This window comes from Ranitomeya variabilis, chromosome 4, assembly GCF_051348905.1.
Source record: "Ranitomeya variabilis isolate aRanVar5 chromosome 4, aRanVar5.hap1, whole genome shotgun sequence".
Lineage (NCBI taxonomy): Eukaryota > Metazoa > Chordata > Amphibia > Anura > Dendrobatidae > Ranitomeya > Ranitomeya variabilis.
Window position 1 is genome coordinate 399,583,079 of NC_135235.1, and position 15,876 is coordinate 399,598,954.

At 42.9% G+C, this 15,876-nt stretch overlaps 1 protein-coding gene across 1 annotated transcript in view; it reads right to left on the reverse strand.

Annotated features, from left to right (window-relative positions):
* LOC143767894 (uncharacterized) overlaps positions 1-14,562 on the reverse strand; it is a 66,478-nt gene extending 51,916 nt beyond the window's left edge. The window contains exons 1-2 of the mRNA XM_077256415.1: positions 13,413-14,562; positions 11,905-12,066 (exon numbers count right to left, since the gene is read on the reverse strand). Coding sequence (XP_077112530.1) covers positions 11,905-12,066; positions 13,413-13,517 — 267 coding nt within the window. The 5' untranslated portion in view covers positions 13,518-14,562. The remainder of the gene's footprint in view (positions 1-11,904; positions 12,067-13,412) is intronic.
* Between the last annotated feature and the right edge of the window lie 1,314 nt (positions 14,563-15,876).

Consider the following 15,876-nt stretch of genomic DNA (forward strand, 5'->3'; position numbering starts at 1 on the left):
GCAGTGGATTCGGGACCTTGGGCATGCGCACACCACTACGCCACCAACGGAAAACTACGCAAGATCTGAGGGAAGACACCACGCCCTTTTGACCAGACCAGCCTGATTGACAGCCGAAAACGACTACTTTGGTAACGTATTTCGGCAGCATAGGTGGGGAATCAGGGTCCACAAAATACACTATTGTAATACACAGCTCAGGCCCTATTTAACAGTATTTTTATCTCACACGGAAAAAACGGGGTGACAGGTTCCCTTTAAAGAGTCCATAATAACAGGGTCTGTACCACAGGACTGGCGTATAGCAAATGTGGTGCCAATATTCAAAAAGGGGACAAAAACTGAACTCGGAAATTATAGGCCAGTAAGCTTAACCTCTACTGTGGGTAAAATCCTGGAGGGCATTCTAAGGGATGTTATACTGGAGTATCTGAAGAGGAATAACCTCATGACCCAGTATCTACACGGGTTAACTAGGGACCGTTCATGTCAGACTAATTTGATCAGCTTCTATGAAGAGGTAAGTTCCGGACTGGACCAAGGGAACCCAGTAGATGTAGTGTATATGGACTTTTCAAAAGCTTTTGATACGGTGCCACGCAAAAGGTTGATACATAAAATGAGAATAATGGGGATAGGGGAAAATATGTGCAAGTGGGTTGAGAGCTGGCTCAGGGATAGGAAACAAAGGGTGGTTATTAATGGAGCACACTCGGACTGGGTCGAGGTTAGCAGTGGGGTACCACAGGGGTCAGCATTGGGCCCTCTTCTTTTTAACATATTTATTAATGACCTTGTAGGGGGCATTCAGAGTAGAATTTCAATATTTGCAGATGACACTAAACTCTGCAGGGTAATCAATACAGGGGAGGACAATTTTATATTACAGGATGATTTATGTAAACTAGAAGCTTGGGCTGATAAATGGCAAATGAGCTTTAATGGGGATAAATGTAAGGTCATGCACTTGGGTAGAAGTAATAAGATGTATAACTATGTGCTTAATTCTAAAACTCTGGGCAAAACCGTCAATGAAAAAGACCTGGGTGTATGGGTGGATGACAAACTCACATTCAGTGGTCAGTGTCAGGCAGCTGCTACAAAAGGCAAATAAAATAATGGGATGCATTAAAAGAGGCATAGATGCTCATGAGGAGAACATAATTTTACCTCTATACAAGTCACTAGTTCGACCACACTTAGAATACTGTGCACAGTTCTGGTCTCCAGTGTATAAGAAAGACATAGCTGAACTAGAGCGGGTGCAGAGAAGAGCGACCAAGGTTATTAGAGGACTGGGGGGTCTGCAATACCAAGATAGGTTATTACACTTGGGGCTGTTTAGTTTGGAAAAACAAAGACTAAGGGGTGATCTTATTTTAATGTATAAATATATGAGGGGACAGTACAAAGACCTTTCTGATGATCTTTTTAATCATAGACCTGAGACGGGGACAAGGGGGCATCCTCTACGTCTGGAGGAAAGAAGGTTTAAGCATAATAACAGATGCGGATTCTTTACTGTAAGAGCAGTGACTATGGAACTCTCTGCCGTATGATGTTGTAATGAGTGATTCATTACTTAAATTTAAGAGGGGACTGGATGCCTTTCTGGAAAAGTATAATGTTACAGGGTATATATACTAGATTCCTTGATAGGGCGTTGATCCAGGGAACTAGTCTGATTGCCGTAGGTGGAGTCGGGAAGGAATTTTTTTCCCCAATGTGGAGCTTACTCTTTGCCACATGGTTTTTTTTTGCCTTCCTCTGGATCAACATGTTAGGGCATGTTAGGTTAGGCTATGGGTTGAACTAGATGGACTTAAAGTCTTCCTTCAACCTTAATAACTATGTAACTATGTAACCTGTCCCACCCTTCATCCATCACATTATTGACATCCCCAATAATTAACATTGGTAATCCCATACCCAGTTTATACAATTCAAATATTTCTTGAACCTTTTTCCCAGAATATGGGGGTGGGAAGTAAACAGCCGCTAGACATAATGGTTGCCCATAAATTTTACAGAATAACAGAACATATTGTCCATCTCTATCTATATGGCTCTCAATTTCTTCAAAAGGCGTGGACGCCCCAATCAGTACCGAGACCCCCTAGCATATGAAGAATACGTAGAGTGATAAGACATCCATATCCACCTCCTTTTTAACACTTCTACCTTTTCTGCAAGTATTAATGCAAGAAAACAGAGCAAGAACATCCATAACAACATATTTATATATAAAAGGATATAAAGTTTATTAAATAACTCCAACACAGTAACATCAATATTAGAACTGCAGCGAGTGCTGTACGCACTCCGCAAAACACAAAGAGGCAACAAAAGAGGGAAATGATAATAGCCAAACACATAAGATTGTGCCCTTATAACCCTATTTAGCACTGGGATGCCTAGCCCACAATAATAGTCACATATAGGCAGGGTGGATTTGATTTAAATCTAACTGATTTAAATCACGATTTAAATCACTAGTCAGTAAGGCTTGATTTAAATCAGTGATTTAAATCAAAGTTTCTACCTAAACTAGTTCTTGCTACTTTAACATGCAAGTAGATGAAGATTTTTAGAATCACTTTTTATATTACTTTTTTCTCCCCAGTTTAATGGGTTAATCATTCATATTTGGACACCACTGTTCTGTTGTACTTAGGAAGGAGAAAAATAATCCTGACCTTAATAACAATTTAAATAGATTTATTCAACTGAAACAATAACAACATTACAGCATAAGTTATTTGCTTAAACAAACATCCATGTTTGTTAACTAATTTGGCTAAACAATATATATATATATTTTAAGAAACTTAGACTGTCAGCCCAGCCGACACATGAAAAACTTAAAAACTACTGTCCCTGCTGTCCTCTGTAGCTCACTTGTCGTCATCTTCATCATCATCTTCTTCTTTGTTCCTATTCATAATCTGGAAAAGAAAAACAAGCTTTCCTGCTTTATTGGGTCCCAACCGATTTCTCAATTTAGAATGAATGAGTCCAAAGGAAGAGAATATTCTTTCAACGCCTGCAGAAGAAGCTACTGCTGTTAAAAGTGAAATCATTATTGATCAGTCTCTAAATCCAAGCGCTTAAGTGACTTCCACCAGTTTACTGGTGTGACCTTCCTTAAAATATCTTCAGCAAACCTATATTTCTTGAATGGTTCCCCCTTCGCTCTGAAGTTTATTATAGTTGGCATTAAAGATGGATGATTCCTGGATACCCATGTCATAGCTAACTCCTCTTCCTCAGCACTTAGGTTTTGACCCTGATATTGGATATTGACAATATTTGCCAAAAAAATGAGCTGGAGTCAGTGCTTGTCCCATTCGTTTGTTTACTGCTTGTAATTTAATTCTGTCCATGTGTAGTTCTGTTTTTAAGTGTTCACTCAGTTCCTTCCAAATTTCAACAGCATCCGCAATAAAACAGCTATTTTTCTGTATTTTGTTTAAAGCTTGAGAGATGGGTTTCAGGAAGCTCAGCATATGTTCAACATTTCTCTTAAGCCCAATGTTGAGGATTTTGGCCGTGACAGTGCCATCTATTTTATCTCGATTTTCTTCACAAAGTGTCATCAGAATAGGCCAGTTTTTGATATACTGCTCAAAACAGTCCACCACAGAGTTCCATCTACCATCTTGTGGGAGCGTTAGCTTGGTTCCACCCATCCTTTTCAGAGCTGCTGCAGCAAAATGATTATTACGGAAGTATTTAGCAATTTCAACAACATTAGCCTTTATTTCTGGAACACTTAAGTCTTTGGCTAAGAGGTGCAGCAAATGAGCACTGCAACCATATGTTATTAGCAGCTTTGTATTCCCTCCCTTGCTCTTCTAAATCTCTTCTCATCTTGGATACGTTTGCAGCATTGTCAGTGACCAAACTGCGTACTAGACATTTGAATTTTTGTTCACATGTCGTTATAGCTTTTACTGCCACTTCTTGTAAGTATTCTGCTATGTGTGCATTTCCTGACGTATCAGTTGTTTGTGCAAGGAAGACTTTACCTTCTTCTGTTATACAAGCACATACAATAGGATCATTGTGGACATTACTCCACCCATCAATACTTAGGTTAACAATTTTACCCTCCAGAGCTGTTGCACATTGCTGCAACATCAGCTCTGCTGGGTGGACTGTATCCTGGTCTCAGTGACTGAACCATATTAATGAAATGTGGGTTCTCAGTCAGACGGAAAGAAGAGTTCGTTGCATAAATAAACTGGGCAATTTTTTCATCAATCGACTCTTTTTCTAATCTGCTAGTTCTTATCACAAACCTATCTATGGTGGTTCCAGGAGGTAAAGGTTTTTTCTTCCTTTTGGGTGATGGTGATATGTGGCTGTGGGTGTCTGATGATGATGCTGCTGCTAATGAAGCACTATCCTGGATGGATAACTCTGAAACTGTAGAACAGGATGATGGTGATCTTGGAGGTGGATAGTTTCCAGAATCCATGAATTCCCCTAAACAAAAAAAGTCAATGCTGTTATTTTATGGTTTATACAATTTCTGCTTATTGTACACAACACATCACTGCCCCTGCCCCAAAAGGAATATTTGTTTTTCTTCATAACTGTACCAAATGACAGTAACATGCAGTAATAATAAGAAATATAATTTTTCTCACACATGACAGTTCAGTCTTTAGAAATAGGATTCAATAAAAATGTTTACCAACCTGAAGATCCTGCCCGTTCAGAAGTGTTTCTTTGGTCATCTTCATCACCGCACTTCTCATGATGTTGCCTCATTCGCGCCACCAGGCCTTGCATCTCTTTGTTGCATCGTTTGCATTTTGCACGCATGCCTGCCTTACCGATAGGCGAAGGAGCGTCATTAAAATATTCCCAAACTGGGTCTCTTTTACGGCCTGCTGCCATTATAAGGAAAGAATGTAATAAACCTCAGATCGTACACACAAACAGATCCAGACTTGTCTGTCTGTGGCTCTGCTGCAGTATTGTGCTCAAAGTTTCACTTTCATTTTCTTGTCTGCTTGCCCTTCCTCCTCACACTTAGATTCACATTCTTGTGTTGTGCAGATCTATTCCACTCCAAACAATCAGAAACATATTGTCTAACTTCTTGGACTTGGCACTGAAGGGGTTGATTCTGTATTCATAGGTTTGTAGAACAATAGGATTAAGGTCTTTTTCTCAACTCTGTTCATGTTGTAACATTTTTGCCGTGAAGAAGAGGCTGGGACCTCTGCGGAGTCAAATTCAGTTTTGAGAACTGCGTAAGTAAAGCGAGCGTCTGTGATAATATAGGAGAGAAACTGCCCACTAATCCTACAGAAACCTCTGGAAGAGCATGGCATTGTGAATGTTACACATATACAGCCTTTATTCTACTGAGTTAAACAACTCAGCTTTATCTCATGATGGAAGAACCTTTGGATGGTAAAATATTTTCCTCAAAAAGCAGTTTATTGAAACAAATCCGATTTAAATTAAAAAAATCCGATTTAAATCAAAAAAATCCGATTTTTTTTAAAAAAACCATTGATTTTTATCCACCCTGCATATAGGGTCCTTCCGATATCCCCTTCACATAAAGGACAGGGCTATGATGCACAAATGCACCCTATATTCAATAAGGCTTACCCATTGTAGATACTTGAAAAGGGTTCCCTGTTGAGAAAGCGAATACGCGAAACGCGCGTCCAGGGGAGCCACACCAGGAGGGGGAACCCTTTTCAAGTATCTACAATGGGTAAGCCTTATTGAATATAGGGTGCATTTGTGCAATCACAGTTCTAATATTGATGTTACTGTGTTGGAGTTATTTAATAAACTTTATATCCTTTTATATATAAATATGTTGTTATGGATGTTCTTGCTCTGTTTTCTTGCATTAATCTTTCTTGGGAGCTATCCTGTGTGGCCTACGCCCGTGGGGCGGGTAGAGGGAGCTAATGTTGTTTGCTCCCCAATACTACTTCTAGTGGTGCTTCAGTATTCTTTAATTAAAACTTTTCTGCAAGTAAATGTGTCTCCAGACAAATGACATCCAGGCCCCATTTTCTCACATTTTCCATAATTGCTGTTCTCCGAGTTCCCTCCGACAGTCATCTTATATTCCAACTAACAACTTTAATTGTGTCTCCCACCATGAAACCGCACAAATACAAATTCCTGACCCCTTGAAATAGGATGTTGTTCCCAGCAAACTATAAGTCCCAATTTCCAGCAATAGATCTCACCCCTCCCCTCCCTCCTCCCACCCAATATTCATTAACACAATAACCCACAACTAATCCGCTGTTGTTTTCACCTCTCTTATCAGAGAGTAGGAAGTCCAGCGTCTAGCTACCCTTCCCTCAACACCTGTAGTCCTCTGCAACTAGAACACCTCCCCAACCCCTCCGCATATAAAACAACATTATGACAATAAAGGCCCCGTCTCACTAAGCGATTTACCAACGATCACGACCAGCGATATGACCTGGCCGTGATCGTTGGTAAGTCGTTGTGTGGTCGCTGGGGAGCAGTCACACAGACAGCTCTCTCCAGCGACCAACGATCAGGGGAACGACTTCGGCATCGTTGAAACTGTCTTCAACGATGCCGAAGTCCCCCTGCAGCACCCGGGTAACCAGGGTAAACATCGGGTTACTAAGCGCAGGGCCGCGCTTAGTAACCCGATGTTTACCCTGGTTACCAAAAAAAACAAACACTACATACTCGCCTTTCGGTGTCCAGGTCCCTCGCCGTCTGCTTCCTGCTCTGACTGAGCCGCCGTACAGTGAGAGCAGAGCGCAGCGGTGACGTCACTGCTGTGCTCTCACTTCTCACTGTACGGCCAGATCTCAGTGAGAGCAGGAAGCAGACGGCGAGGGACCTGACGGACATCAGAAGGCGAGTATGTACTGTTTGGTTTTTTTTACATTTACGCTGGTAACCAGGGTAAACATCGGGTTACTAAGCGCGGCCCTGCACTTAGTAACCCGATGTTTACCCTGGTTACCAGTGAAGACATCGCTGGATCGGTGTCACACACACCGATTCAGCAATGTCAGCGGGGCCTCAACGACCAAAAAAAGGTCCAGGCCATTCCGACACGACCAGCGATCTCACAGCAGGGGCCTGATCGCTGGTACGTGTCACACATAGCGAGATCGCTATGGAGGTCGCTGTTGCGTCACAAAACTTGTGACTCAGCAGCGATCTCGCTAGCGATCTCGCTATGTGAGACGGGGCCTTAAGTCTTCTGAGAACCGCAATAAACTAGTAAACCAAAGTCCAGAGGTAACAATAAGGCAGCATCATCTTCATCTCCAGAATCTTCCTTTCACTTCCCTCCTTCTTTGTTAGCTGTGAGCTTCTGCTTATTTAAGTCCAGCTACTTAGTGGCTTCTTCTGGTGTTGGAAAAAAGTGAACCGCCCCCAGGGCTACAACCCTTAATTTCGCCGAGTAGAGAGTAGAATAAATCAATTTCAAGTCTCTCGATCTCCTTTTAACTGCTCCATAACTCATCCTCTGTTTTTGCACCTCACCCGAGTAATCTGGGTAAATAGAGATCTTCTGGCCATTAATGCACATGTCCTCAGCTGCACGAGCACTCCTCATTATGGCATCTCAGTCCCTATAGTTCAGAATCCTAGTAAGGATAGTACGAGGGGGGGACCCCGGCGGGAGAGGCTTCATAGGAACGCGGTGCGCCCTTTCCACCACAAATAACTTAGACAGGTTATCAGATCTTATCTTGTCCTGGAGCCATTTTTCAATAAATTTTGTAGGGTAATTTCCTTCAGTCTTCTCTGGGATACCCACTAGTCTCACATTATTCCTCCGTGAGCGATTCTCCAGATCATCAATCTTATTAATCAAAGCAGCACATTTTTGCAGACACAGTGTGGGACCTCTGCATTTTAGAGAGTTGATCCTCCAGCACACTTACTCTCTCCTCCACCTTACCCACTCTCTTATCCATTTTTGTCATGTCTGCCTTTATTGTATTTACTTCTGCTATAGTCCCATCCACTCTATGAGCGAGAGTTGTTATTGCAATTTTGCTTGATCTGATCAGATCATAAATGTCTTGCAAAGTGGGTTCCTCTGTTATAAGCTCCTCCACAGTCTCTTGCTCCACACCATCATTTTCCTGCCTTCCTTCCTCCCCCTCTGGCCCCCCCTGTACCGTGGTGTCATCCTCTGAAACGTCTCCTTGCACTTTCATTTTCTCTCCAGCCTGTTCCTCCTCCTCTTCAGCCAGCTTTCCCTGCTCCGTCCACCCAGGCATACTTTTCAAGCTTAGCAGCCACTTCTAGCCTCTTTGCATATGAGGCATTTGCAGCGTCTGCTCTCTCCACACTGTCGGCACCATCTTGGTCCAGGGTCACTGCTCCTGCCTTGGCGTCCTGCTGCCTTTTCCGGACCATATCTGCAGCTCTGCACAGCTTCACACGTCGGGGCTGACCTCCGGTAACCTCCATCAGCCACAGCACACATTATCAACTCCCAGAGAGATCTTATCTTTAGGATAAATGCAGGGTCACAGCGGAGGAGCTCCAGAAGCCGACCGCTCACATCAGATGCTAGGCCACGCCCCGCTGCATTGCATTTAATTAGAGCTGTGCATCGCAGGCAGGGAGGAGGCCTGTCATGTCCTGCAGAAGCTTACAGGCCAAGGTCCCTAGGTGACTCCGTGGCCATCTTTCTACCCAGGGTCACCATGGAGACCATCGGCACAACGCGACCGCAATCACGTTGTGCCAGTGGAAACAGAAGAGCTCCCTCCCTCTGCATTGCCCCTCAATGTCACTGTCGACAGCAGCATCAGAGGGGTTAAATGGCTGCGATCAGTGCCAGCGCAGATAATGGACATTGCTGCAGAGTGTCAGCTCTCATATAGAGCTGACATCCGCATTTGATCGCAGCTGCGCTCAACGTGAGCCCGTGCAATCATGCCATATATATACACGTCGGTTTGCGGCACATGTCATGAAGGGGTTAAGCAAGAGGCACCACTAACCAAACACCACCATGAAGACCAAGGAGTTCTCCAAACATGTCAGGGACAAAGCTGTTGAGAAGTACAAGTTGAGGTCGAGTTATAAAAAAATCCCAATCTCTGATCATTGCCCGAAACACCTGAAGGAGCTGCAGAGTTCCCACAGACTGGAGTATCTGTCCATACAACCACAATAAGCTGTACACTCCATAGAGGTGGCCTTTATGGACGAGTGGGAATAAAAAAAGCTTTTACTTAGACACAAATATGGTAAGGCTCATTTTGAGTTTACCAAAAGACTTGTGGGAGACTCCCCAAATCTATGGCGGAAGGTGCTGTGGTCAGAGGAGACCAAAACTGAACCTTTTGGCCACCAAAGTAAACGCTATGTCTGGCACCAAAGAAACCCAGCTCATCACCCCAAGAACACCAACCCCACAGTGAAATATGGTAGTCGCAGCATCATGCTATAGGGATGTTTTTCCACAGCATGGACAGGGAAAATGGTTGAGTCGGAGGAAAGATGGATGGTGCGAAAATAGGGATATTCTTGAGAAAATCCTGTTTCACTCTGTTAAGTGATTTGAGATTGAGATGGAGGTGTTCACCATCCAACACAAGACAATGACCAAAGCACACTGCTAAAGCAATACGCGAGTGGTTTAAGAGGAAACGTGTAAATGTTTTGGAGTGGCCTAGTCAAAGCCCAGACCTTTAAAGGGAATCTGTCACCCTCTGTACGATTTTGAGCGATTACTATCATCTTCGGCGCCTGTGCAGAAGACCAATGCAGACACTGCCCATAGGAGAGTTCGTATAACCGTGCTCGTGCATAGCACATGCACCAGGTTACAGCACCGAACAAGTCAGTGTGATGATGAAGAGAGGGGGGGTACCATTATAATGAAGTCAAGAGGCAGTGATTTCTTTCAGGCACCGCACGCCATGGAGTCTGGAAGAAATCATTAGCATATAACATTATAAATTAATTTCTAAAGATCTACACCCAGGGCTGTGGAGTTGGTGAGCCAAACCTCCGACTCCTCAATTTTCATGACACCGACTCCACAGCCCTGTCTACACCGCAGCTATGAGGCATACATGTAAGACTGGTTTAACCATTCTATTACCTCTATACCAGATTAATAGCTCAAAATCTTCCAGGGGTGACAGATTATCTTTAATGCAATTGAGACTCTGGTTTATACAGCAAGGTAAAAAGTGTTATGGGATCATATAAAACATAACCTTTAATTATTAAATAACCTAAAATTACAAAAATTCCCAAAAGAATTAGGTTATGTAATTTTTGTAATTTTAGGTTATTTAATAATTAAAGGTTATGTTTTATATGATCCCATAACACTTTTTACCTTGCGGTATAAACTTTTTTTGAGTGATTGGAAAAACTTTATAGTCTGGTCAATTGAGACTCTGGTCAGACTTGAGCTGGAGCAATTTTGCCTTGAGGAATGGGGTAAAAAAATCCCCAGAGGCAAGATGTGGAAGGATCATTGATACTTATCCAAAGTGACTTGCAGCTGAACTTGCCTCCACAGAGTACTGAATTCAGGGGGGTGAATAGTTATGCTCAATGAAGTTTTCAGTTATTTTGTCCTTTTTGTTTGCCTCACAATAAAAAGAAAACCAAATGTTCACAGTTGTAGGCATGTTCTTTACATGAACAGAGCTGTGTTGTATGTATAACACTGCAGAGAGATTAAAAAAAAGATTATCTCTCTATTATACCCTACTGAACATTAAAATTAGTGATAATGACCCCTCTATTTTACACCACCATGAAAATTTTAATTAATAGGAAAAATGCTTTTCTTATTTTCTGCTGTCTATACCTGGGGTGCATTTTATAGTCTGAAAAATACAGTCAATATATTCTTCACCCATCTATGCTACATCTTAACTCATCTCACTAGGTCCTTTTCTAAAGGGTTATTCCGGCTTCATTGAATTCCATATGAGGGTTGGTTGGGACACGTGTGTAACTGGAAGTGAGTGGAGCCAGAAAAACGCTATAACCCCCAGAAAGCAGGGCTAAAACCAAAAAAAAAAAGAAAGTGCATATTCCAACAAGTCATCTTGGGGTTCCAGTAATTAAAAAAAAAAAAAAACAAAAGGAGCAGATCCCCAAGACACAAAGCTGCTCAATTCTCCTGCTTGTTTTATTTCCCTACCTGAAGCTGGCCAACAGCTTAGAAGACAACAGCTGATCCTAGATACACAACCCCTATTTCTCGTTCTACTGAGGGCACATGATCGGCAGAGCTGAGTGTGCATGTATATGGAGGAGTTGGGAGCAGGGCTGTGGAGTCGGTAAGCTAAACCTCAGACTATGACTCCTCAATGTCCCCAATTCCCGAAACCACAGCACTGGTCACTACTGAGCATAAAGTGCAGCACTCAACTAAAAGCCGAGATCCTTAGATCAGGAAAAGAACAGACATTTATAGGACATTTCTTTAACTGCCGTCTCCCCAGCACTGGTCACTACTGAGCATGTGCATAAAGTGCAGCACAGATTCATCTCAACTAAAAGACGAGATCCTTAGATCAGGAACAGAACAGACATTTATAGGACATTTCCCTGACTCCCGACCCCACAGCACTGGTCACTACTGACATGTGAATAAAGTGCAGCACAGATTCATCTCAACTAAAGGCAGAGATCCTTACATCAGGAACAGAACAGACATTTATAGGACATTTCATAACTTTCACAAATTCTTAAGGAAAAAATTACAGTACATCCTGTACTACTGTACTCAGTGGTTTATATATTTTAGGAGTTGGTCCATTTTATATCGACTGCACCAAAATGGACGCCGACAGATACCCAACATCTATGATCTTACAGACCTTCCTTAGTGTTACTGTATAACATCTCAGTATTTCCAGCAGCGCTCACCTCTCCGTTCAGCAGCTCAATGATCTTGTTGGTGAGTTCCAGGATCTTCTGCTCATTGCTCCTCGTGTGTTTCAATGAGTGAGGTGGAAGATCCTTAATAGGGCTCTGAGTCCTGCTCCATGTTCCTGACATACCAGAGGTCTTCCTCACTACTGTGTAATCCTGTGAAGAGAAAGAAAAACACTTACGCCACATCCCCCAATTACCGTATATACTCGAGTATAAGCCGAGATTTTCAGCCCATTGTTTTAGGCTGAAAGTGCCCCTCTCGGCTTATTTCTCGAGTCATTGTCCCAGGGGGATGGCGGGGGAGGGGGAGCAGCGGCTGTGACATACTCACCTGATCCTGGCATGGTCCCTGCATCTCCGATGGTCTACGGGCGCTGACAGCTTCTTCCAGCATTGAATGGTCACATGGTACCGCTCATTACAGTAATGAATATGGACGCGACTCCACTCCCATAGGGGTGGAGCCGCATATTCATTACTGTAATGAGCAGTACCGGTGACCGCTCAAAGCTGGAAGAAGCTGTCAGCGCCCGAAGACCATCGGAGATGCAGGGACCACGCCAGGATGAGGTGAGTATAATGGGGAAGGTGAGCAGCATTGCGCGACATTCACTTGTTCCCGTTCCACCGCCGGGCTCCGTCTTCCACTTCCTCTGCTGTGACGCTCAGGTCAGAGGGCACGAAGACGTTGTTAGTGCGCGCCCTCTGCCTGAAAGTCAGTGCAGAGGATGCGGAAGACACAGCGGCGCCCAGCGGTGGAACGAGGGAAAATGAATATTGCAAGTGCTGGGGGCCTGAGCGACGAGAGGTGAGTATGTCATTTTTTTTTTAATCACAGCAACAGCATATGGAGCAAATATCTCTATGGAGAATCTTATGGGGCCATAATCAGCATTTGTACAGCATTATATAGGGCAAATATCTCTATGGAGCATCTTATGGGGTCATAATCAGCATTTGTACAGCATTATATAGGGCAAATATCTCTATGGAGCATCTTATGGGGCCCTTATTAACCTTTATGCAGCACTGTATGGGGCAAATGTGTCTGTGAAACATCTTATGGGGCATTATTAACCTTTGTGCAGCATTATATGGGGCATATTTTAATGCGGAGCATCTTATGGGGCCCATCATGAACTTTATGGAGCATTATATGTGGCGTATTTTGCATGCAGCATCTTATGGGGCCCATCATGAACTGTATGGAGCATTATATGGGGCTCCTGATTCAATATGGATATTCAAAAACACTTAACCTACTGATGTCTCAATTAATTTTACTTTTATTGGTATCTATTTTTATTTTTGAAATTTACCGGTAGCTACTGCATTTTCCACCCTAGGCTTATACTTGAGTCATTAAGTTATCCTAGTTTTTTGTGGCAAAGTTAAGGGTCTTGGCTTATACTCGAGTATATACAGTAAGTTACCTCTGCAATCAACCCCCTTTGTCATTTATACAGATGTTTGCTGTTATAATCCCCAGAATTCCTCACCTCGCCAGTCACCAGGTAGATGATTTCCAGGGAAAGTTTTAATATCCTTTCAGCCATCTCTTTGTCTTTACCCATCCTAGTCGGGCCAGTCACGAAATGGACCATTGTATACAGGTGGCAACTTCAACACAATGGATTGCTAAGTGAAGGCGCTTAAAGAGAAGCATGAATTACAGCATGCCAAACAGTTTTAGAGCTATGGACCTTTTAAATTAACATTCATTTTTATGGTCTGTATCAAAAGAATGTGGCTCACAGGCTGCTTTGTATTATTACCCAGTGAGCCATGCTCCGTAAATAAAGACCATAACAACTTGCAATATATAAAAAGACCATTATCTCTGGAGATGTATGGCAGAATATATAACTCAGGGAAGCAGCAATAATAAAAAAACGAGCAAAAATTGGCCACTGGATCCTCTTCAAATTAAGTTTTTATATTAAAGGGAACCTGTCATGAATTCATGCAGCCAGGACCATGAGGCCCCTTCAAAAAGCTGGAAGCGAAACACCTATTGGGATAAAAAAAAAAAAAAGAAGTCACAGCACTTAGTGCTAATGTGGGTAAGCGCCGCCCTTCACATTGAGTTATATTGTTGCAATTTATTGTACTTCATTAGATGCTTGTATCTGTTAGAGTACAGACTTATCCTATATTATCAAGGGTATATATTGCACATTTTTTAAATGTATACTCTACACTTGATGTAATTGTTCAAAAGAGCCACAGTAATTGCACCATTTGCCTGGACCATGAGTGGCATGAATCAGACTCTGGCTGTGTTATTACTGCGGAGTATGTTTTACGCCACGTTCACACATTCAGTATTTTACTCCAGTATTTGTAAGCTAAAATCAGGAGTGGGACAATCAGAGGAAAAGCATAATAGAAACATGTCACCACTTCTGTCTTATCACCCACTCCTGGTTTTGGCTACAGATACTGATGTAAAATACCGAACGTGGTCTTAGGCTACTTTCACACTAACTGCACGTCGCTGTGCGTCGTTTTGTAGAAAAAACGCATCCTGCAAAAGTGCTTGCAGGATGCGTTTTTTTCTCCATAGACTAGCATTAGCGACGCATTGCCACACGTTGCAACCGTAATGCGTCGTGTTGCGTCGGACTGTCGCCACCAAAAAACATTGCATGTAACGTTTTTTGGTGCGTCGAGTCCAGCAATTCCGACCGCGCATGCGCGGCCAGAACTCCGCCCCCTCCTCCCCGCACCTGACAATGGGGTAGGGGATGCGTTGAAAAACAGCATCCGCTGCCCCCGTTGTGCGGCGCATTCACTGCTAGCGTCGGTACGTCGCAACGACGCAATTCGTCGTGCATCGTACGACGCTAGTGTGAAAGTAGCCTTACTCTGAAGCGCAGAAGTATTTTAGAGGAAACATCCTTTGAAAATCTGACTTCATTTCTCGGCAGCTTCTTCACGACTTGCTCTCCTAGGTATCTCCCTATACACACACACAAAGAAACCTTTCATTCAGTTGTGATTCGGACAGCATGAATCTCATGACAGACAGGTTCCCTTTAAACATATTTTAAAATAAACTGATTTAATTTTCTATGTCACTATAAGAAACCAAAATATCCATAAAATCTTCTACATTTCCATCCGGCCTCTAAGAGTCCATTTACACTAAAAGTTTTTCGTGACCTAGCCTTCCAAGAAACGCTGGCTTCACGATAATCTTTAATTGTAAACAGGTTGCTGATCACCTGATGAACGAGTAAAACGCTAAAGTCCTTTAAAGCTATTAACCTGCAGATATAGGGTTAAGCTGCAAGTCAAAACTACATGTAAAGCGCCATGGAAAAAATGGCGCTATAATAATAAATAATAATAGCATTATGACGGTGTCTGGCCGCAGTACTGGAAGTGCGTCACCTAGGAGAAAATTAAGTGTATTCACGCCCCGGCACCCTGACTGGCAGCAGCGCAGAATAAGCTGTCAAGGTGCCGAGGAGGGTTACAGCCGCCACTCTCAGTGCTGTGATTGATAACCATATGTGCCGTCACACCGATATGACTGAAAACCGGTGGCCCCAAGGAGGAATAAAGTTAGGCTTTCTCCTGGGGTTTGCACTTTCCATACAGCAGCCTGGCACCATCATAATGCCATTAACCCTATATCTGCAGATCATTAGCATTACCCAACCTGACAGGTTACCCTTAACGGGTCATCCCATTATCATCCTAGGCAGGAATACAATGACAGGTAATAAGTGTAATATGGATAACTCAAGGTCCACCATTCACATAAGATGATGATCACAGCTGACCTCCTCTCCCTCGCCACCACAGTGACTTTGGCACAGATCACACCTCTAAAAAACTGCAATATATTGCTATGACCCATATGGCTGCTGTAAAGCATACCTCTAAATGGTACCAGCAGGATTTCACCCCCCAAAACTATTTATCTGTGCATGTAACTTTTTCAAAGACAAGTCC